Genomic DNA, 25726 nt, shown 5'->3' with positions numbered 1-25726 from the left:
AACCAGTTTTGAGTTAGTTGAGTTTTTAGTATTTTCAGTGGTTTTTAAACATTATAGGTACTTGACTTTGATTTAATAGGTGTAAGTTTCTGTAATTTATTAGATTACAATGATTAATAAAAAATAAATTATTAGAACTAGCATAATAGGAACAAACATACTTCTCCAATTTCTTGTGCAGCGGCTTTACGTTTTTCATATTGCTTTTCATGCAATGCTCTCACACAAGCGGGGCTCAGAGGAGCATGATCCTTATCAGACATTTCTGAATTATTACACTTCCAACAAAATTTATCTAAATAGGAGGTTAAAACAACAATAACACACATAACGGAGACTCAACTGTCCAAAATATTTCATGATAATTTAAAATAAATAATTATTTATCAACTATAACCTATAGCAGACAACACCTTTCAATAAAATTCAAAAATCAAAATAATCTACCTACGTAATCAAGTAATCATCTGATTATGAAACCTGAAACGTCAGCTCAGCTGGAAGAATAAACAATGAAAAATGAACCAAAGTACCATTCTAGCGCCTGTGCTGATAGAACTGCTCTTGGCTCGACGCTTTGCAGTTACGTTGCAATTTTGTTTTTGTGTAAGGCCACAGAGAAATTGAGTAATAAGTAGTATAGTATTACTTTTATAGTAGTATTACTTTTAAGTAGTAGTAGTACCGTAGTATTACTTTTTATTATTTTTTTTGTGGTAACGCACAACTACTCTCATGATACAGTCTGAGGCCCTGGGCATAATTTATTATTAATAAACCTATTTTGACGTGACAACGTCTTATAAATTGGTTTGCTGGGTGACACTTCAAGAAACTGCGTTACGTTCCCACATTATGCGCTCACAATGAGAGCGAGAGGAGAAGCGTTCGTTTCGGTTCACGGTCGTCTGGAAAGAGCACGAATAGGAGCAGTGGCGAGCAACGCAGCAGCAACCCGAAGGCATTCACCTGGAGAGAGAGTGAAACGGAGCAATCTCCTGCGACTGCGCCACTACTTAGTGAATAGGTTATGTGAATAAGTATAAGCATAGATGAAGGATAAGTAACTATATTATTCTTGTCTCTGGTATAAGTGAATAGGTATAAGTGTAAGTATAATAGGTATAAGTGAATAGGTTATGTTGTAGTAATCACATTGTGGTAGTTTTCAATCACAAAAGTAGTATAAATCGTTTCTCAACCAATAATAATTTGTTTAACTTGAAAAAATGAGCGCAACTTGCTATGTAAAAAATTGAATCAAGCACAGTTAGCCCGCCTAAGAGCGAGAAAGACGAAGTGATTTTGTTGAGGATGTGTGAAGGTAAAAATAGAATTTTGTTAATATGAAATTCAGTGCGAGATTCTTTGTATAAATTAATGTTTTAAATATAATTCTTTGTATAAATAAATGTTTTAAATTGTTACTATTATTTCATCCTTCTTCCTACTATAGGAATGAATATTCACATTAAAATTATTTTAGCACTCAAAGTCGTTGTCACGTAAAACTTTCGCCCGTATACCAACTTTACTGGCAACTATGCAATTTTTTTCTGTGAGATTGAGCGCTCTCCCTGATCTTAGATTGTAGAGCACAAAAATACGCCCAGAGAGATTTTACATCTAAATGGTAACAATCGGAAGATATTGTTGATTGAGAACTAAAATTTATCAAAATTGATTTTTCTTTTAATTTCATTTATTTTTGAAAACTCATAATTCAGTACTCATTAGAGATAGAGTTCTGAATGATCTGATTTTATTCAGAATTTTTAATCTGAAAAAGGCCAATTTTTAAAAAATTTTCATAATTCAGTACGGTACTCATTGGAGATAGAGTTCTGAATGATCTAATTTTATTCAGAATTCTTCAATCTGAAAAAGGCCAATTTTCCGTCAGATTAACAGATTTGGTGGAAATAGATGAAAACTAAAAATTACCCTAAATTGGGTTTTTGGGCCACTCTGTATCTAGCACAAGGAAATTTTGCATTGAGAAATTGGTTTTGGACTTCTCTCATGTATCCAAATAATATATAGAAAAATCAGAACTACAATATATTAATTATCAAACACCAATGTTTAAAGAGACTGGACTACTACGTTTTGAAGTCAAGACATTCAAGAAATCGAATGAATAGCAGGGCATTAAATCTGTTTCATAGAATGTTGAATTTGGATATTCAATCAATGAGAGACGTTGTATTAGATATTAAAATATTTTCAAATAATAATAATTCAGAGCTGACCAATGCTCCACTGGAAGAGGGCACGACAGACAAGGCAACACTAAAAAACCTAAGCAAAGACACAGAGAAGAATTCCTCCTACTTTGTGGCAAAGAGTAGCTCTTGTGCAACGGAGCAGTTCTGTTAGCAATCATTCTCAGTTATTGAAGCTGAGCTGGAATAGGTATTCACACTATTACTAAAGGAATATTGTTGCATCAATATTACAATTCATGATTTTAAATATATTATTTTAAACGTATATATTTTAAAGCTTGATTTTAGATTATGAATTCTTTTTCACATCATATTTTTTAGATCCAGCCTCACATCAACCCTCAACCCTCTCAACAACCAATCATCCCTCATCTCAAGACTCAACCCTCAACCCCTCACTCAAGTAAAACATCATGGCCGACAGTTTGTGTTGTGTATACGGTTCGTTCGTCTTGTTTAATTTTCTTTGTCAATGACAGTGTAGCTTTAATCGTGTAATTGTGTTCAATTAATTTAGTGTGTGGCCTGCAAGTGAGTATTTATGTTAGGAAGCTAAACTGCAGATCTAATTTATGAGAGCATTTTAGAAAGATGTGCCCATCAGCGGCGCTATCCCTTAGCGTCATGCCGTTCTGTTTTCGGAAATGTGAGAAACATTACAATGATTCAAATATTCCATGCGTCAATACCGTTTTCTAATGTTTGTCTGATGCTAGTTTCCATGTTTAGTGTAATCTCAGTTCTAAATTTGCTGCATCTTAGTAAGCAACTACCTGGTTGCAACTAGTAGGCTTTAGATATTATAGTGTTTGTGTATGTGTCAGTTGAAAATGACTTCACTTGATAGGATTTTATTTCAAAAATATCCCTATTAATGTATTCTTTATAAAAATCATCGATTTAAAAATAAGTAAAAGCAATTTAATGAACATTGTGGAAGTATTTAAACCAGGAAAGTTCCAACCCTATAATATATGAGGCTAGGTAACTCACTTCAGTGTGGGCTCCTTTTCTAGGTAGGTACCGGTATTTGAATCGTTGGTACCTAACATTATTATTTAAAAAATATATATGAATTGACCCTAATTGTAATAATTCATGAAATAGAAACACCGGTTTCTCCAAGTACGGCAGATGTTTTAATAGATCTATATTCATTTTATATACGGTACTATTTGAATGATTCTAAGCAATTTATATTTCTACCCTAAATTGGTCACCAATGACCAATTCAATTATTTTTACTTATAAAATTAAAGTCCAGTCGAATATTTATTTACAGTATTAGGAAACAGCCCCAAAAGAATTTTTAGGGCCAATGCACCTGAAGTGTTGTATCTATTAATGAAGTTATTCCCGGGTCAAGTGGTCTGAGGCAACTTCAGCCTGCTTTTATCTTTCTGGTCGTTCAAATTACTCCCATCAGTAACATTTTATTCCATTAAAAATACAAAAAAACATACGACATTATGTCGAAACGCGTGGTAACTTGTATGGTACAATAAAACGAAAATCACATAAATTTCTCCAGGTCAACATTAGTTTGCATAATATTGTTTCAAATTGTGTTATTCTAGATGTGTTTCTACTGTGTTGCATGGAAATAAATAATGTGCATGAATCATTCCATTTGCATGGAGATTCTTGATTATAGATGTTTTAGAAAGACCAATATTGTTTCAAACCAAAAATAATGTACAATTATTTAGTCTCCCAGCAAACTTCCCTCACATTTGATACCTCAATCTGTTGATGTGAACTACTACTTTTGTGTGCTGTTCCCTTATAGTTATAATTTCATACATTTATAGTCATTAGTATCTGTAGTAACCTAAACTCATATTAGACTACATATTATTATCGCCCTTAATAGAGCTTAGACTGTTTCACTCATTACTTCTTATATCTTGTTCCAGTTTTCCCACACCTCCCCGTATATTTTTGAGATACTATTGCTCCAATGTCTAGCTAATTTGAGTATACTGCCCTTCACCTGTTGATTTTAGTGATAGTTATGTACTACTTTTTAAATACATTTCTTCTGAAATAAGTTCATAGTAGGTTTACATGAAAATACTAGAGAAATATAGTTGTAGAGTGTCTGAATATGTATATTCATTCATTACGGTACTCACTCTTTTAAACCCTGAATGTTCTTAAGTTTTTAAACAAAGATAGGCTTTACATTTAATTTCAAACTTGTCATTCATCTCCTTTAAAAGCACTAAATTTTTACTAAAACTCAAAAAACGTCTGATCTCAAAAAACTGCTAGGTACTTTGCAGAGACCTGAAAGATTATTATTGCGTCTCGCAGCGGAAAAATTAAAGCCTAACTAAATTTATTATTCACAAATTGCATAAGAATGAGAAATCGAATTTAAATAATTTTCATAATATTGTAGTGATACAAGATTATATTTCTTCGAAAAAATATAAAATTAATATTTTCGAATAAATCATTGATAGCCTGGATATTGTATTTCATTTAAAAAAATAATTATATCGTACTTTTAATTATATCATGATCAACTAATACTTAATGAAAGATTTAAAAATAAATAATTGATTTCGCACACCAACCAGGTGGAAGATTAAAAACTGTTTGATGGGGGAAGCACCCAAGTTCAGTTTACCGAAATGTTTCATGCCATTTATGTTTTCTTTGAAATAACGTTTCAATATTTTTTTGTGATGAAATGCAGATCATTTGAGAAATATCTGGTAACCGGCTCTAGAAAAATAAATTGATTTCACTCACCATTCATCCCAATCATAACACTGTAAACGGAGGGGGTTGTTTCTTCTCTTCTATAATATTTAGCAAAATTATGCTATCAAATCTCTATTTTAATCCTTGATTGGTTGGGAGCTTTTAGTGGATTCGTTCATTCAAATGCACAGATCATCGTCATAATCTAATTGTCACCTATTTTAGCAACTAGCAACTACGAGCCAGGAACTTCATTAAAAATACTTTTAAAATTTAACCTCAGGTTTATTGAACTCATCAACAAATCAATAGAAATCATGTCAAATTTTAAAACAGAGTTACTCAGTAACTGATTTAGAAAAAGAAGGTATATTCAATTTCAATCTATACATTTTGGGAACCTGCTAACTTGCTGCAACTAAATTCGGGCCTCGGTCATTCTATGTACTAAATTTCGAGCTAAATAAAAACAACAGTTTGGCACTCACCATTTCAACAATTTCAAATTTTACTTTTGAGAACGCTTAATCCAAAACTCAATAAACTCAGAACTAATGAAACTCACTACACTCTACTTAAATTCACGCACACCATTAACCTCTTAATTTTACATCTACTGATTCTATCAATTTTAGATTACTATACAAACTACAACAAAAGTACTGATAATGGAAAACTTTTCAATCTGTCCCACTGGATGGGCAACTGACCCATTCAGAGGACCGAGGCTCGCGCACCGTTAGGCTACATGATTTTCCGTTCACGTCTCAATACCAACTGTGGCCTTTTAACTGAAAATTATTCCCCCTCCACGAGCGTTGAGCATAACTTCCAGTGGAAAAACAAAGCTGCAAAAAGGTCAATGCTCGTACAATTTCCAAATATAGTGGTTTTTCGACATGAAATTGAAACTGTATTTGAAAAATGCACGAAAATTGCTTTAATTTTGACAACTAAGCAACAAGTTAGCAAATTCAATAAGACAGAGTCAATTCTCACACTAAAAACGCAGGGTTCAACATACAGTTAGAATCAAAATTCATTTCAGTTCAAAAAACTGAAAAATAATATGAGATACCCAAAAACAACTACAATAATACCCACTCAATATTCACACTATTACAACACATTGACACACTTTAGTTTAGCTTCAGAAATGTCTCATCTCATTGAATATTTCAACATTTTTTGTGATGAGAAATGTGGAGTACCCACATATTTTATTTGGAGGAAATATCACAGTTCAAAGAAATGTTTACTTTATTTTGCCCTTCTCCTTTGAAATTTGTTTGGTGTATTTTTGTAAAGGTTTTTGTTGGTTTTTGTAGGTGATGGGTTAGGTGGTTGGCAGCAATGGCTCAGGTGTGATGCAGCAGTCTGATTGTGGCCGCTACGTGAACTCAGTGTCTGATTTGTACGGCGCCGACGAAATATCCGTCCTACTGGAGGAGATACGGGACCTGGAGCCGGCCAGCTGCCGGCCCGAAGACCTGCAGGACTTTGAGATCGCCGGCAGCCAGTCTGGCGGGGCCCAGGGGGGTCTGGGTGCCGGCAGTGAGACACCCGGTGACCTTGGCACTGTTCACTCGTGGGACTCGCACGCCAACTACAAGCACCACTTGCCCGGCTCGTCGCCCACGCACTCCATCTTCTCCGGTGTTATTCTCTACTGCGACGAAACCCACTTGAAATCGTCCACTGGTGTTATTAGACTCCTGCTTGTTGTAAGCTTCAACAAACATTTGTTCGTTTGTGTGGTAGCGTTCGATGTGTTTACGTTGTAAATCAGTTTCGTTGTAGTAACCTCGTTTACGAGATTTACCTTGTAAATCAAGTGCCTGACTGTGATATAGTCCCTAGAGCTCAGTTTCCATTACAGTAAACCCTCAGGACAACATATTAGAAATAGACAGACAAAAGATATTTATTTCAAAAAAATGCACTTTACATACAAAGTAATAATCTTATGTACTCATTATCAATATAAAACAACAACAAAGAATAAAATCAACGTCATGAATACAGTAAGCCAAGTAAATCTTTAGAAAATGGTCTGCATGGGCAAAAAATGCCTGTGCGCAAACCAGAGTTGCATATTATAAGTTTGTTAGAGAGAAAGGAAACACTAATTTTGCTGCATTCAGAATCCTATTTAATATTATTATTACGTACAGAGGATTATTGGATAGCTCAAAAAAATAATAAAAAGGTTAATTATTGTAATGATGCATACAGATTCCAAGAACAGTAGTCAGGTTGTCACCACCAGCGAATTTATCAATAATAATATAGGTTGCACTGTTTGAGACTGTCTGAATGAGTGCAAAGCTGAAAGCAGTAATATACTTCTGGTAAGAGGTTTCCTCCAATACACTAAGATAGAAAAAGGTGTCATTTTGTAAATAAGTCAATGACACCTTGTTATCAAAAAAAGGTGTCATTTTGATGAATAAGTCAATGACACCTTGTTATCACCCACGAAAATGGTGTTAAAAAGAAAATAATAATTTCTCTTATTGCCAATGATTTGCAACCAAAGAATTTTATTTACAAAAACATATACATAATTATACTAGGCTATATATATACAAAATAAGTTGCTAATAATAAACTTGATCCTAACTATGATACACCTCTATAATAATAATGTGTTTGGGTGATCATAATCTTCTTTACAAAATATTTTAAAAAGTAGTTGAATTGATGGGGTCTTAAAAGGAGGCATTAGAATTCAACAAACATTCAAACACATAGCCTATATAACCTATAAACTTAAGTGTCTATATTGAGTAAAATTGGGTATTATAGCGAGGCAAATCATCTCTCTGCAACCTGGACCTATTTGTCAATAAAAGCCACAAACATAAATAAATAATAATTCAATCACCTGTGAACTGTTGAATAATAATAATATATTAATAGGAATTTATTCATTTAATTTAACAAACACAAATCATACAACAATGATCGGGAGAGAGCAAAACCTCTTGTAACAATTTAGAAAATTGGTATTTTAGTTTCCTTTAGAAAAAGAACCAATAGCTTTGTATCTTGTCCTGGAGGTTTGATGTAATGGAATCTGTACTTTACAAACGCATGGTATCAAGTGTAGGCTATTAGAGTATTCTAGTCAAGCATGATATGAGTTTTACTTTTTTGTTGTTTTGTTATTGTTGGCAAACCTATTATTATTTTATGTATTTAGCATGGTATTATGTTTTTATTCATTCTGTTTAATTATTTTATATTAAACTTTTATCAATTTTTATTTTCTTTGCAATTTATTTAAAAACATTCCATTCTTCTAGAAAGTGGATTTATTGGGTAAAGAACTTTCAAACCAGAAATAGTATTTATTTGATGGGAATATTTCTCAGTAAGAAATTTGCTTCAATGTAGGTATTTTCTAGTATTTATTTTTGTAAGGTTCCACTGATGCAGTCACTTGAATTGCTGTATACTAACCTCCAGGGTATGATTACATTGGATGCGTATAATTATGTTCAAGTGCACGTCAAATCTTGTATGCGCTGAGAAAATAAATCTGGAAAGAGCCATTGACACACGCTGTGGCCAGTCTGTAGCTGGTCACACTGAACGCAACCAGAAGTGCACGCCTTCAGTGTGAATGTTCCTATTGCTCATTCCAGATTTTGTTTCTCATCTGCGCGCTTGGTCAAGCATGATCACGCATGCACTTGCACATATACACATCCAATGTGATCATACCCTTACGTTGATGAAACGACAGGCAAACTACAGTTTATCTTGAGGTGCGTACAGATATACGCGCCTCCAACACGCTCCGCTCAAGAACGTTACGGGAGATGTTAGCTCTTCTCGCGTTCCACTCTTGCACCCCGGTCGATCATCAATCGATCTGCTCGAGTGACGTTTGATTGCGGAGCAGAGCGAAAGTCTGTACGCACCTTTACTGTTATAACAGTAGGAGGCCTTTCCATCTATTATACAGAGTAAATCATATGTATGGGAACCCTTCAATAAGACTGTTGTAGATATAATACTGTAACTTTCAGGATAATTTATTGGTCGAGTACTCCACCTTTTGACGTACAACTGAATTTCAACCCCTCATAAGGGGGTGACTTGGGGGTTGTAACTCAAATATTTCAAATGTAAGCACCCATTGTGTGGTACATCATTTTAGAGGTCTTTTTAAAACAAGAAATATGGCATCAATAAAATTGTTCCATGATATCTGTATCCAAAATGGCGGCTGATTGAAGTTTTAGTTTTCACTTGAAACTTCAATCTTTCGCCATTTGGATGCAGATATCATAGAACAATTTTATTGATGCCAATACACACAATAGGTGTTTACATTTGAAATATTAGAGTTACAACCCCTAAGTCACCCCCTTATGAGGGGTTGAAATTCATTTGTACGTCAAAAGGTGGAGTATTCGACCAATAACTTATCCTGAAAATTACAGTATTATATCTACAACAGTCTTCAACTTTTGACGTAAAAATTAATTTCAACCCCTCATAAGGGGGTGACTTAGGGGTTGTAACTCTGATATTTCAAATGTAAACACCTATTGTGTGTATTGGCATCAATAAAATTGTTCTATGATATCTGCATCCAAATGGCGAAAGATTGAAGTTTCAAGTGAAAACTAAAACTTCAATCAGCCGCCATTTTGGATACAGATATCATGGAACAATTTTATTGATGCCATATTTCTTGTTTTAAAAAGACCTCTAAAATGATGTACCACACAATGGGTGCTTACATTTGAAATATTCGAGTTACAACCCCTAAGTCACCCCCTTATGAGGGGCTGAAATTAATTTTTACGTCAAAAGGTGGAGTATTCGACCAATAACTCATCCTGAAAGCTACAGTATTAATTATTATTTAACGAAAATCCTTAATAAATGCTGTATATCTATTTAATTCCATCTGTAACTGGTTGGCCGCTATGGCTTTGTATAAAATGAGCGCTGCTATCCAGAGATTGTCAGTTTGGTGTAAGGGTAAGCATTCCTGACTGGCAATTGGGAGGTACCTGGTTCGATTCCCGGGCTGGCAACTAATTTTTGGATAGTAGTTCTCATCGAATTTCCATCTAGCTGTCAACCCTGTTGTCAATGTCTGCAGTAGCAGAGGTCTTCGGGGTGATATACAGCATTTATTAAGGATTTTCGTTAAATAATAATTATATATTAATCAGCATTTTAATAAATGCATTCTCTATTTAATTCCATCTGCTACAGTATTATACCTACAACAGTCTCCAACTTATTGAAGGGTTCCCATACATATGACTCACTCTGTATACTGAAACAATACTACTACTCTACTGTGTAAAAATCGATATGATTTACGACTCAAGCTGAAATTCAGTCGCTAATTTTCTGGCTGGAGTCAGACGCACACCCAATGCGGCCTGGCGTGTTGCTTTAGTTGCTCAGAACGCCCCATACAATGTTGCTGGTATTAAATGAATATGGAAGGACCACGTACTGTGCCATGCAACTTATTGCTGAATGTAGCAATTAATGGCAAAACTATTCCATTCAAGCCTTGCTCCCAAGGCAACATTACGTTTCTCGTCGCATTTGTTTTACGTCCAGCCTTAGCCTATTGCTCATCAATTTGGATATGAAATTATTGAGAAAGGCAAGGCGCACACCAGTTAGTCAAGACAAGACATAATCAGACACGCTTAGTCACAATACTTCACATTGTTCACATGTCTAATTGCAATGACTAATCAGTGTGAGTTGCTTCATGAGGCTGGTCACACACCGATTAGTCAAGACAAGACTAGTCACGTTTAGTCACAATACTTCACATAGTTGCTTATGAAGACATGTCTAATTGCAATGACTAATCAGTGTGAGTTGCGTCATACGCAACGATGTGAAGTATTGTGACTAAACGTGTCTGATTATGTCTTGTCTTGACTAACTGGTGTGTGCCTAGCCTAAGAAAAACGTTTCAATCTAATCTCCCAGTCTCATTTCAAGTACACATTTTTTGGGATGTGAATTTTTACACAGAATCACTATAGTGAAGAATCTATATTGCGAATTCAATCATGGAGTAATTTATCCATCTTTTGAAAACTGCAGACGTATATTTTGAGATTGAAATGTTAACGAATGCTTACTGAAGTAGTCTATCACTATAGTGTAGAATCTATATTGCGTATTTAATCATGGAGTAATTTATCAATTATTTTAAAACTACAGACGTATATTTTGAGAACAAAATGTGCTTATTGAAGCTTCAGGGCAAGTACACACGAGGCGTTTTTCAGTAGAGTCGACAGGACAGGAAACTCTCCGATTGGCTGATTCTCGTCCAACCTAATCAGTGAATTGCAGACTTCCTTTTGTGTCTTGCTGTGTCGACACGCTTAAAAACGCCTTGTTTGTCTTTGCCCTTAATACTTATTTGGACTGGGCCTTCATTTTTTTAAATACAAGAAGTACAACCCACTGTGAATAAACATATATATTTACATCAATTTTACAATAAAAATCAAGCTGAAAGAAGTGAATAATGTCACTGTACTCAACATTTATCAAGATCATTGTGCATAGGTGAACGAAAAGTCATGCTACCAAAATCTCAAAATTTTTATGACTTGTTGCATGACTTTTCAATCAACATTGTATAGTCATATGAATGGATAGGACAAGATGATTTATTTATTCAATTTTATGATTCGTCCAGTGATATTGCTAAATTCTATCTCACTATATTTATATAATATTATTTATCTAGTGCTTGGCTTTTACAGTGCCTGTTATAGACAGATTTGGTTCTTTTTGCCCTCTAAAACTTTTTCAACAATTTTATTCAAAGTTTATAATAAATTTCCTACAAAAACAGGTTAGTACCGTACTATCTTAATTTATTTTTTCTATGTGTTTGCTCATAGTTATATTAGAATACCTTAGTATCAAAATCACAGCAATACATCATATAATGGTATTCAATGCCTCTTATTATGTTGTATTGTTAATGTCTACAAAGAAGCTTGTCACACACTGAATACTATAATATGGTGTTGTCGTGTTCTACTCCCTCTTCATAATCTCAATGTGCGAAGAGTCCATGCTATTCGCCACTGCATTATTTGAGGAAAAATAAATGTAAATGCCTTAGTATGCAGATCATTTTACTCCAAGTTATGTAGTATTAAATTTAAAAGAAATATATATGTATTAACTTAGAAATGTAGGCCTACCATAGTAGGCCTACTGAATCAGATAAGTTAATTCTGGGCCTACAATATTCTATACAAAAACTGCACTTGAAGCTTGACTTCTTGGATTTATTTCCTGGTAATACTACTGTATATCAATTCAGTTGAAATATTCACAATACGGTGTCACTTATCAAACTATATATAACAGAAAAATGCCATGGTTGAGCAATAATTTTATCTTAGTAACCTTTGTATAATTCTGAATAATTAAATAAGTATTTCTTTCTTTCTTTCATTAATATTGATATTTGAGGGTCTGTCTGTAGCTTTTAGCCAGAGTACTTCCTGAATCTTGATTGTGAGTTTATTTATTTCGGGAATGGGAGATTGAATAGTTTAATTACGGTACCATACTTGAGATGCTTTTTGTATTCCTTGTTTGTTGAAATGAGGTTTCATCAGATACCGAATCTTGGTAGACTGTGTTAAAATAGTAAACTTGGTATTTTTATTAGTATCCTTGTAAATTATGAATGTTCAACTTGTTTAGGTAGTTCACGAAGTAAACCGTACAAATTTAATGTGGCTCTTCTCATATCATAAACTTTTAATGGAAGTATTGTTTTTTAAGGAACTTCATCTATGTATTGAGAAGTTTGCTTACAGTACCATACTTGAAGATGCTTTTTAATCACCTTGTTTGTTAAAACATACTAAATGTCTTGGAGGCATAACTCTAACATATTACTCTATATATTTACAATAATATTGTATTATCAATCAAAAATATTACCAAATAAGCTATGACATCTCATTTGGTGATGAGTTCGCTTTTATCAAATTCATAAAATCATATTAATGAATGAAATTCCATAATATATCTTGATGTCATCATCGTCATGTGGTCATCACTCATCATTATGGCCGGGACACACATAACCTCACCGAACCCGCGTCACGATACGGCCGAGTGTCGGACGTACTACGGTCAGTAAGAAAACAAATGCTTTCAAACGTGTAGGGACACATACTACAGCACCGTCGCCGTGTTTGTTGCCCGCGCCGTCACCGACTAGCTCAGTTTACTTTTTGACGGTGACGGTGCGGGCTCGTTTAACATAGCGAGTGAAAACCTTATTGAAGAGATACGGAATTTTCCAGTTTTGTACGATCAAAGTGATGAGAATAATATGGTTGAACGGAAAAATGAGTTAAACCAAAAGTAAAAGTATAACCAAATAATAAGTTTAGCCAAAGGTATAATAAATAATAATAATAAATAAATTTATTTCCTTTAAAAAATACAATTAAGCAATTAAAACATAAAAAGTACAAACTATCCACAATACAATAGGCTTATGAAAAAATATGGAATTTAATTCTATTGGAAATTAACCTACTCAACTATGGGAAATCTATGTACTAGAGTAGGTGTTAGTAGTATAATAGAGAATAAAATAAACAACAAAAAGTATAAAAGAAGTAACCCGTGACTGAGTCTTAAATTTTTAATTTAAAAGTAATTACGTTTAGATTCATAAGGCAAAAGATAACAATTTTATTGCTAATATATCATTTTTTGGACCCAAAATTGTGTACGAATTAAGTTATCATTTAAGTTACGTAAGTAACATAACCTATAGACTGTGTATTCCAAATAATTAAAGTATGAAGCAGTTTTGGGCAAATGCCTGTTGTTCTTACCTGAATTGTATTTGCATATGATTAAATAAATATATTTCCGATACATGACTGATTGTGGTATCGTTATGGACCGAAATATATACCAGCACTACTATTCTCATCTTTAATTTAGTTTTCTTATTTCTAATTAATTTTTTTAGTTGTACTTCAAATTTTCTTTGTTTTTCAAACGATTAATTTAATGGAAGCAGAATGGATCATTGATCTATTGCTTCCACATATTGTTGTTTTTCAATAAATAAATATTCTGTGTCTACAGGTAATTAGTTTAAAATTGAAAAATATATATTTAAATAGGATGTAACAAGCTTTATTTTTAATAGTGTGATATTATTAATAATAGTTTAACACATTCAGAAATCAGACCACAGTTGCACTACAGAACTGAGACACTGCTGCCGCTCGGCTGTCGCACGGATATGTGTGTTCTCCTACCATCATTAGCGTGTCGCGGGCATAGCTCGGCCATACGTCCGCGCGGGCTCGGTGCGGTTATATGTGACCCGACCTTTATGCATTTTTGATAATTAACATCACCATTAACATATCAGTTCTCAGTAGAAATTTATTTGCTACAAACATAGACTAGTTCACACACAAATAATGCCAGTATGAGATTTAGTGACAGTACAGTAATACAAGAAAATGAAATCCAAATTACCTCATTCAACTATTCTTGCCACCTCTCTATAGTGTCTTAATAAATCTGATTATTCATCTGTATTTGTCTAGATCATAATTTAAAGTTTGATACGAGTACATCGTGAAACTTATTTTCGATAAATTTGTTTTTCAGATCTCATCAGTAGCATGCCTGGCTTGTTTATGTACGTCGGGCACAGTGAAGGTGGGTCTGTTCATGCTGCCCCTGTTGGGCCGACTGCGGCTCATGATGTTCGTCACAATCTTCAGCCTACTAGTCACCTGTCTATTCCTCTTCCTCGATATATCACATGTCATCTACCTGTTTCCGTTCAATTGGGGAAAACTGGTAAGTTCGCTCAACAATTACATTTATAATATAGGCATAAATTTTATTATATTATTGATATTTAGTATTATTATATTGGAAATCTGGTGTGGAATTCAGTGAAATCTTGAAACTTATGAGAAATAAATGGATCAATGAAAGAAAAACAAAGAAATTAGGAGAAACCTTGAAATTTGGAAATAGCGTTTAAGAGTTCAACAGAAAACAACTACTTGGAAAGAACACAATGATTTGTATAAAATATGAGAGAGGAAATGAAGTGAGAGAAATAGAAAGTATACTCGGGATAATTGGCGAGTTCTATGAGAATCTTTATTTAGCTGCAAATGACAAAAAATTCACAGCCAATACGGTGTCTCGGAAAACCCACCTCGAAATCAGTTAGAGAACACACTGGAGGCTATAGGAAAACAAAACGCACTCGTACACTCTATCCTTCTATGGAAAAAGGCGCATAATTATACTCCAGCATCAGCTGATTATTGCATTTTGAATTGTATAGCTTTTGATTTGAAATTTTTGTAATAGTTTAAGGAAGCAATAAACTGGTTTTATGTAAATTTTAAATCGCTAGTGATGATCGAATCTCGGTCTAGGAGTCTGCTTCCTCAGCTATAACTAGAGCAGATTGAAGTGTTTGGCAGCTATGTGAGCCTTCAAGTTGCCCTTGAATGTAGTCCTATGAGGACAGTGTGGGCACTGCAGTGAAGGTGTTTTGCCGCATCCATGCTTCTGATGAGCATAGAGGTTGCACTTGTGGCGGTAAATTTTTCCACATTTTTGACACGTGAAATTCTCAAGTGGTCTGCTGGATTCGTTCACTCACACAACTTTCCTTGCCGTTATGAAAATTGATCACCTGACGCTAGTGTTCATGCGCATCTCAAGTCTACTATTCAAAGATCTAAGCCAGCTAGTGACAGGACAATAACGCTGGAGACACACGAAATTTGCTATCTCTTCATTGTGAATGATTTAATAGAACTATCAGTGGCAACAGTTTGCAATTGAATAATCCACATCTTCTCGAATTTCAAGCTTATTTTCAATTTTAGGTGATGATGTTACTGAACATTAATTGTAGAGATTTTCATGCTCAATCATTTCCACTTGAAATGTTTTGTTTAAATTGTATCTGAAGCCTAATAATTGGGAATCTAAAACCAAACTTTGCATAGATGGGGCGGAGCTCCTGAAATTATTACAGATATGAGACTTGTGGCAGTTGATAGAGCTTATCAATGACTATTCTAGGTATAAATTTGATCAAAATCGTTGGAGCCGTTTTCGAGAAAATCGCGAAAACCCTGTTTTTGACAACATTTTTTTCATTTTAGCCCCATTTTGAATTGCACTTGATCGAAATTGCTCGTGTCTGATCCTTAAGAGGCGTGCAGATTTACGCGCTGCGAACATGAGCAATTCACAAATCAGCTGATGCCAAGCTTTTTATATCTGTATCTTACCGTTTCTGTAAAATACAGATATAATCAGCTGATTAAAAGTGAATTGCTCATGTTCACGGCGCGTATATCTGTACGCACCTTTATAGTGTAAGGACCGTAAGTTCCAAATTTCGAGTCATTCCGTTAATTGTGAGATGAGATATCGTGTACACACACACACACACAGACCAATACCCAAAAACCACTTTTTGGACTCAGGGGACCTTGAAACGTATAGAAATTGAGAAATTGGGGTACCTTAATTTTTTCGGAAAGCAATACTTTCCTTACCTATGGTAATAGGTAATAGGGCAAGGAAAGTAATAATATGTATTATTATTATTAATGATGTGAATCATTATATTATACGATGATCGGGAGAGGACAATTGAATACTTAGAGCCAAGCGTTTTTCAGTCGAGTCGGCAGGGCAGGAGGCTCTCCGATTGGGTGATTGGGTTTGCGTTCGGAAATCAGCTGATCAGCTAATCGGAGAGCTTTCTGCTCTGCCTACTCGTCTGAAAAACGTTTCGTGTAGCCCTTGAGGACTAACTGAACAGAACTCCTGAATTTTTTTCAAAATTTTCGAAAAAATTGTCTACTTTGTGTTTACTGGCTAACTAAACCTATATTATATTTTGTAGAACGTTGATGTTTTCATTAATCTATATTTTATTGATTTAATTTCATGTTTTCAATGATTCAGAAATTTAATTTTTACCAAAATCAATGTAAGTCTTTCCATTTGGTCGACCCAATCATTTTATGTAATATTAAATTTGCACTCACATATTTATTCAATCACTGTTTTGGATTTAAAATAATCTCAATACACCAGTCTTATAGAGTTTCTGATACTTTAATAAATTAACTCTATTGTCGAAGACTACCTTTTCCAAGTTAGAGAAGAATATTGAGTTTTGTTGAAATAAAAACAAGTCAAGCTTTGTACAGTGGCGGTTCTAGACATAAAAAACTGGGTAGGCAAAACTTATCATACTGTAGGTCTATTCATAGACCTAGGGTAGGGCTACTTAAGTAATTCATGTAAAAAAGACGTCAAAGCATATAGGTATTAAATGAAGATGTATTAATAAATATAAAAATTGTTAATACTCATATTTAATTGTTCAATTCGACACTATTTTGCTAATAGGCCAACCATAATTTTGCTGTTTTAATCATTCTTTCAAATAATATTTCAATTTGATAGACTATTTATTTGGAATATCGAAGGAAATTTCTGAAATAAATACACATTTTAGTATTCATGAAATCAACGGTTCATTACACTTTAACATTATTTAGAACATAGAGTAATACATTTTATATTTACAACTGTAGTCTTCTTTGCCCAACATTGCTGAACGCCTCTAAGATTTTTTCAGGGTTCTTAATCAGCCTTTCACTTTCCTCTCGTTCAATAGATAAAATTGAAAGATTAGTTAGACGTTGTGTTGTCATTGTAGACCTGAGGTATGTTTTCCCCGTTCTAAGCATAGAAAGCCCTGCGTTCACGCACTGCAAATGTGGCATAGTAATAGAATAGAATAAAAACAATTTTCTGTTGAATCATCTAAAATATAACTCATGACTATAAACATTTAAATATACTTCCAAAATTTATTTTTCTATTTAACATTTTTAGGTTCACATGAAAAATTTTAAATAATTCTTATATTATAATACTAGCCGTCAGGCTCGCTTCGCTCGCCATATCCGTCTAGCAAGGGGGCTCCGTCCCCTGGACCCCCGACTGGATCGTCCAAAAATGAGATCAGCGGGCTCGCTTCGCTCGCCTGCATAATGTAAACATTTTCTGTCTATTACATGGTGAAAGAACTGAGAAAACGCAAATTTGGGCGTTATTTCAAATTCCTACTAACACAACATTATTACACCCCAGCTGAGCTTCTGTAGTAAATTTGAACATGTTTTGTTCATTTGTTCTCGATAAAGCTGAAAAAACGCAAAAGTACGCTGGAAAACGCTAATTTTGGGCGTATCTTTGGCGTTATTACCAATTCCTTTTAACACAACATTATTACACCCCAGCTGAGCTTCTGTAGTAAATTTGAACATGTTTTGTTCATTTGTTCTCGATAAAGCTGAAAAAGCGCAAAAATACGCTGGAAAACGCAGATTTTGGGCGTGTCTTTGGCGTTATTACCAATTCCTTCTAACACAACATTATTACACCCTAGCTTATAGCCTCTGTACTAAATTTGAACAATTTCTGTTCATTTGTTCTCGATAAATCTGAGAAAACGCTAAAAAACGCTGGAAAAACGCTAATTTTGGGCGTATCTTTGACGTTATTTCAAATTCCTTCTAACACAACATTATTACACCCTAGCTGAGCTTCTGTACTAAATTTGAACATTTTCTGTTCATTTGTTCTCGATAAAGCTGAGAAAACGCTAAAAAACGCTGGAAAACGCAGATTTTGGGCGTATCTTTAGAAATTTTTCCAAATCCGTTCTTAGTGCGCCTCTAAAGGGCCAACTGAACATACCTACCAAATTTGAACGTTTTTGGTCCGGTAGATTTTTAGTTCTGCGAGTGAGTGAGTCAGTCAGTCAGTCAGTGAGTGCCATTTCGCTTATATATATATATATATATATATATATATATATATATATATATATATATATATATATATATATATATATATATAAGCGAAATGGCACTCACTGACTGACTTATATATATTGATTTATATATATATATATATATAATATATATATATATATATATATATATATATATATATATATAGAAGATTCTAACTTTGTTCCTATATTTTCCAGAATGCGTTCTTCTACGTAAGCATGAGTGTCCTCTACCTCATAAGTTCTTCACTTATGTTGCATCTGTTGCATGCCTATGCAGAAACATATTCGTGGGTACCTAAATGGACCCGTGATCAACTTTTAATAACAGGGGTGAGTTGTACCAGCTATTTTAAATATTTGAAGATAAATGTTTTCAATAACTTAAGTAGATTCCACGAGAGTTTTTTTCCAAAGATTCACCTGGGCAAAAGTCATGGACTTTCCTGTAATCTTATTTTCTGTTAAGTGCTGTTTGCACAGTGTCTGATTAAACTAAATTTCATTTTGAACTGGATTAAATCTATATCAAGTCTCGTACCTTATAGGGCCGGTCTCCGAGCTCGGGATTTGGCTAAGTTCTAGACTTAGTGGAGTATATCTGTACGCACCTTAAGGGCCGTTTGCACAGTCAAAGCTTAATCTGAAATCAGCTAGTGGCTTAAACTCAAAATGAGAAACATTATGGGCCGGTTTCCGAGATCGGGATTTAGCTAAGTTCTAGACTTTAAACAGCTGGAGTGAGAAAATTGGCTTTCCGAAACGGGGCGTAGTCGTAGTCATTGTCAAAGTCACGTTTGAATTAAATTTCAAAAAAACTAGAAAATTGAACACAAAATAGAATAAAGAGAAAATAGTGTAAAGTTTCAGCTATTTTTAATTATTTAGAAATGTTTAATTCCGTCAAGGAAAAACGTTTCCAATTATAGAAATGAAAAAATAAAAACTGCGACTACTGTTATAAAAACTGTGACTACGCCCCGTTTTGGAAAGCTAATTTTCTGACTCCAGCTGTTTAAAGTCTAGAACTTAGCTAAATCCCGAGCTCGGAAACCGGCCCACAATGTTTTTCATTTTGAGTTTAATCCACCAGTTGATTTCAGTTTAAGCTTTGATTGTGCAAACGGCCCTTACAGATATACGCGCCGCGAACATGAGCAATAATTCACTTTTAATCAGCTGACTATATCTGTATTTTTACAGAAACGGTAAGATACAGATATAAAAAGCTTGGCATCAGCTGATTTAAAAGTGAATTGCTCATGCTCGCGGCGCGTAAATCTGTCCGCACCTTAAGATGTTATAAGTCAAGATACTAGAAGTAGGTTTGAAATTTGGCTTTGAACTCTACGAATGTACTTTTTCCAACTTTAAGCGCTCAGTAAAAAGTTCAAAAAAGTCAAAGAAAGGAACAAATTATATAAACCTTATTGGAAATGTCTTCTTCTTTCCAGCCATATCCTTAAGGTGCGTACAGATATACGCGCCGCGAACATGATCAATTCATTTTTAATCAGCTGACTATATATGTATTTTTACAGAAACGGTGTAAGATATAGATATAAAAAGCTTGGCATCAGCTGATTAGAAGTGAATTGCTCATGTTCGCGGCGCGTAAATCTGTACGCACCTTTAGAATTAGATTTTGACCGATAGTTTTCTAGTTATTGTCGTTTTTTTTTAATATTTAAAAAATCGATATATCACGAAAACTGAAGTCGATATAAGAAAATGTTTGTTGCAAATTAAATTTATTTATTTTTACAAAAGCATAGAAATAACAGTTGAAATAGTATGGTATGTGATTGAAGTATTTTAGATCTACATACTCGTATTGCAACAATTGCTTGAAAATTGATTTATTGACCTTTGGTAAACGAAACATTCTATGTGTGATTCTTCTTGTATTGTAAAATAAATTCTCTGTATCAGTATTGCCATGACATAGAATAGCTTTAAAACTATTTATACAAAAATATGTTGTTTGAGGTAATTCTCTTATGAAGGAATATAATAGGAAAAGAACTTTCTCTTCTAATACTGTTGCACATTATACGAATTATATTATTCTGAGGGTACTCTCAGCTTTTCAAGGTAACTCTTACAAGCACCCCCCAGCTGAGAATCCCATACTGCAGTCTGGAATCGTACTAGTGCAAAGTAAAATATTCTTAACCTTCCGGTAGTCGCGCCCTACTCAATCATACGAGCAGTCACTTGTTGTATTTTGTACAACATCCAATTTTTCAAGTGTTATGTACTCTGTTTACTGTCGAAACATATTAATCAATTGTATAATTACTTTTTCCATCTTCTTGGATTATTTTACGCCTATGAACATTTGGATGATTACCATTTCATAGCCCAAGGTAAATCAAGCAAAGCCATCAATTTTGTGCTATTGGTTCGTTTACAGTCCCCGTATACAGTCTTTCCCTATCTTATGCACAGTGCGATTTATGCACTGTGGCGACTAAATGGCACCTACAGACTGAACCATTGCTCGGTTTAATACTGCAACTCAGTGGAGTGATGAGGGAAAAGTTTTGGAATGCATTGGTGACTCATTTCCTGACACCACCTCATTCAATAGTTTTGTGCAGCAAAAAAACTGACACTGTTGTACTTTTTACAACAGCGCGACTGCCAGAAGGTTAATATTTGCCCATATCTCTTCTATATCACTGGGAGTAGAAAAATACTACATCATCCGCATAAGCACTTACATGGCCATGTAAAGGTGACTCTAGTAAATCATTGATAAAGAGTTTCATGTAGCATCTATGGTCTTTGGCTGTTGCATCCCCTTTCGTGGGACACTCTGTATAATAATTAAAATGGTTGAACATTTATATTTGTTCTTATTTTCAATATAATTAATCATAACGTTGGTCACTCGGTAGTGATTGTGATAGTAGTTGTCGATTTCAGACGAATTTTGATGGTAATTGTTGTGGATTGTGTCGGTGCAGATTCTGGGCTACATCTGCGCGGTGGAGGCGCTGGTTTTGTCGCTGCTGACGCGCTGCGATGGCGGCCAGTACAGTCCGGTCGAGGACGACCCCAGCACCATGACGCTGCAGGAGCGACGCGAGCTGCACACCGCCGGAACCACCCCTCCCAACTGGCACGACCAGGACCTGCAGCTGCAGCAGCCCTGCTCCTCCAAGCATCACTCCGACCCCTACAGACTCGCGTGATACCGGTTGCCGCTCTTTTCTAGCGCTAGTTGTCAATCGGTCGCTTAGAACATACCTCGACCTCCTCCTCCCCACTCCACACCACTCTGAGAACGCTCTTCTGTCGACTCGTTCAATCATGATATCGAATGATAGATTATCAACTTAGTATATTCAATCATGATATCCTACCATCAAATCACTCATTCAACCAAGTTACGATTGTGAAACCTGTTATAGTGAGGTTCACGTTATAATTGCAGTGAAGAAAGATAGGAGAAAAACGTTGCCAAGTCTCTCCATTTTGTAACTGAGTGTAAACAGCTGTTACTCAATTCATCTAATTAAATTTGATCTAATAATAATTATCATTTCCTTGATAAAATAATCAATTTAATGTCAAATTAATCAAGAATATATATTTTTTCATAATTTGATTCAAAAATCTGCTTCTATAACTAAGATCAGATTTTATTTTTATACAAACCTGAAATGGCGGCTAATCTGAAAATCTGTGATACACAAATTTGTATTTCAAAACAACAGAAATTAAGTTATTTGGTAGGTATTCTATTCAATTTCTTTTACATCATGGAAAAATAGAAATCCTATTAAAAATAAGTAATTTCAAAATAAATAATTCTGAAATAACATTTCAATATTATTTATACCGGTACGAGTAGGTCTAACCTATACGTGTAGGCTAACATTTTAATTCAATTATACGACTTTTGTACTAAAGTATTTTGATAGAATGAAGAAAAAAAATGGCGGCTGAGAATTGTTTGTTTACTTTTGTACAGTCACTGTCAAAAGTAAAAAAAAAATATTCTGGAAAACAGACAACATTGCAAAGCTAGAGAGAGATAGGTACCGTATTCTATTCAATTTTTTACATCATGGAAAAATAGAAATCCTATTAAAAATAAGTAATTTCAATATAAATAATTCTGAAATAACATTTCAATATTATTTATACTGGTACGAGTAGGTCTAACCTATACGTGTAGGCTAACATTTTAATTCAATTATACGACTTTTGTACTAAAGTATTTTGATAGAATGAAGAAAAAAATGGAGGCTGAAAATTGTTTGCTCTTTGTACGTCACTGTCAAAAGTAAAAATAAAAATTCTGGAAAACAGACAACATGCAAAGCTAGAGAGAGATAGCGCTATCTGTTTTGTTGTATGATAGAAAAGGACAGCAACAGTATTTTCAATCGTACACTGCCATTATAACGTGGACCTCACTATAGCACAAAAAATGGCTGTTATATCAACTTGTTCATTCTTTTTATAAAGATATTTCCCACCGCTAGATATTTCTAGTCGCTAGTCGGTTGGTAAGAGGCTCTCCTCATCTCACAATCGACTAACATCGTTGAATAATAACATCATCAATCGACTCTGAGAAATGTAATTTTTAATGTTTCTAGTCACTAATCCATTGGTTAGTACCTTAGACCAGTTATAGAATAGACACGCTGGGAAGTCTAGCCTCTGAAGCCAACATCTACTGCCTTATCTCCCAATCGTGACGTCATCATCGAATAGAAAACTTTCAGATTGTGTCTATTTCAGAAGGATGTAAATTATTATTCATTAAAATGGGTAAACTCCAGCTGCGCTCTCGCTAAAATAGACACAATCTGCTATGGAAAACAATGTAAACAAACTCTACAGAAAAGTTTTCTATCTGATGCTGACGTCACGATTTGGAGATATGGCAGTAGATGTTGGCTTCATCGACTTTCAGTATGAATATACAATAGGCCGTGTCTATTCTATAACTGGTCTAAGGTTAGTACACCCTACCCCATCACAGAACTCGTGAGTTATATCATTGAGAATGCTATTCTACCAACTCATTCAATAATGGCAAGATACCTGAAGCTTTTTTCCACATCGGTTCCCAGTCGCAAATCAGGGTGTTTTGGATCACTCTCTACTTGTTATCAATCAAAATTCATTCACTTCCCGCAAATAATTTAATAGATCGACTATAAGAACGCTTACAAACTCATTCAATAATTATGGGTATAAGTAAATTCGTATGGCTTTTGTTGGTGGGGAGTCCCCTGCGGGAAGGTCCCACCGCCTGAATATATAATTTGAGCCGTCAATGGGCCTTACGACTGTCATACTTCAGCCGGGACAGACAGTTTAATGTGCCCATCCGATAACACGTTATGGTAATTATGGGTGCACGTGCTTAATACCTGTTGCTTTTTACCACCGCTAGCTGTTTCTTATCACGAATCACGTGATTAGAACACCCTTCGTCAATAGTTCATCTATGAATCATCGTCAACTATCATTAATTGAATCTGAGACCCTCTCTTACAAACTCATTCAATCAAATTGAACATTATTATATTATCCCATTTCCTATTTTCTACCACTAGCTCTTTCTAATCTACTATCAGTTGCGTCAAACCAAATGCCAAATTGTTTGTCTCCTTTTGCAGCAGTTATTCAATCAAATACATATCAATGAATCACAAAACAAGGAGCCCTTCCTTTCATTTCATATTCAAAAAATTGCCAAACATTTTACACAATTTTAAAATAATTACACTGTAAGATTTTATTATTGATCATTTCTTTAAAAGGCAATCTCTATCTATCCATTAAATCAAATAGATCATAATTTTATTAATTCCGCTAACAAGAAAAAACTACCTAAATATTCAACAAGTGTTCGAAAATTTTAAATTAGAACCACAAACAAAAGTAAGGTACTCTATCTTTATTGATGTATATGACTTAAATTCTAAAATTCATGTCAACTTGACAAATTATTTTTTAAACCCCCCAAAATACAATTGTAAAAAGTAGGGTTACAACAATAATACTGTGATTATTGAAACCCTTACTCTGCCAATTAATCGCTTATTCAGTTGAATCTTACTTCTCTGAAACTTTTTGACTTTGAATATACTATTTTCTTGTCGAAGTGACACTGTGAATCTGAAAGATTAGCTTCTTCCATCACATTTTAGTTTCAAGAAGCTGTGAATAATATTTTTATGATGTGTCATGGAGCTTGGATATTTGTATTCACAACTGAGCTTAATTAGGTTATTATATAGTAGTGGAAGGAAGCAGATGATTGACAATTAATTGTGGTTTGTTAGTTCAATTTCAGAAATATTTTTAGCTTAGTAATTTCAGTTCGAAATGCTGTCAATGATATACTATATAATGGAACATCCCTTATAGATGTCGATAGTGTGATTGGTGTATGAATGTCGATCCCATTTATTGGTGTATTTAGTTAGTACGCTAGATAATCGTACTATGTACATAGGGTAAATTATTATTGGGAGTTTCATCTTGCAGCATTATTGTACAGCAGTTAGAGTAACTTCTCGGTTCATATGGGGTGTATACTATTTATAAAACTGTATAATCATGAATCTTGAAAGAATCACATGAATCCACATAAAACCGGAAGAGCTCGGAATTTACAACAGTCACCACATGTCATTCAGGGTTGTGTGGCAGAGAGGACCTGGAGTCCTAACTCCGCCCTAATAAAAGCAAATAATCAATATTTTCAAAATCAGTTATAATTTATTAATAGAATTATTTTCTCTCTGCTACATTCTTTAGACTAAAAATTAACTGACAGTCACAAATTTTATAAACATTTTAATTGAAATTG

At 34.3% G+C, this 25726-nt stretch overlaps 1 protein-coding gene across 2 annotated transcripts; it reads left to right on the top strand.

Annotated features, from left to right (window-relative positions):
- Window positions 1-2588: 2588 nt before the first annotated feature.
- Window positions 2589-22260, top strand: LOC111045657. 2 transcript variants are annotated; one of them, XM_039422066.1, is made up of 5 exons: window positions 2589-2874; window positions 6269-6664; window positions 14628-14822; window positions 19078-19212; window positions 21852-22260. In XM_039422066.1, exons 2-5 carry the CDS (start codon window positions 6308-6310, stop codon window positions 22077-22079), a joined length of 915 nt encoding a protein of 304 aa, XP_039278000.1. In that variant the 5' UTR covers window positions 2589-2874; window positions 6269-6307; the 3' UTR covers window positions 22080-22260. The 2 variants fall into 2 exon arrangements, with proteins under 2 accessions (XP_039278000.1, XP_039277999.1); XM_039422065.1 differs by having other exon boundaries at window positions 2606-2759; window positions 21852-22257.
- Window positions 22261-25726: the final 3466 nt, after the last annotated feature.

Source organism: Nilaparvata lugens, chromosome 2, assembly GCF_014356525.2.
Source record: "Nilaparvata lugens isolate BPH chromosome 2, ASM1435652v1, whole genome shotgun sequence".
Classification (NCBI taxonomy): Eukaryota; Metazoa; Arthropoda; class Insecta; order Hemiptera; family Delphacidae; genus Nilaparvata; species Nilaparvata lugens.
The sequence above is the reverse complement of the archived record's forward strand: the minus strand, read 5'-3'. Positions and strand labels throughout refer to the sequence as shown.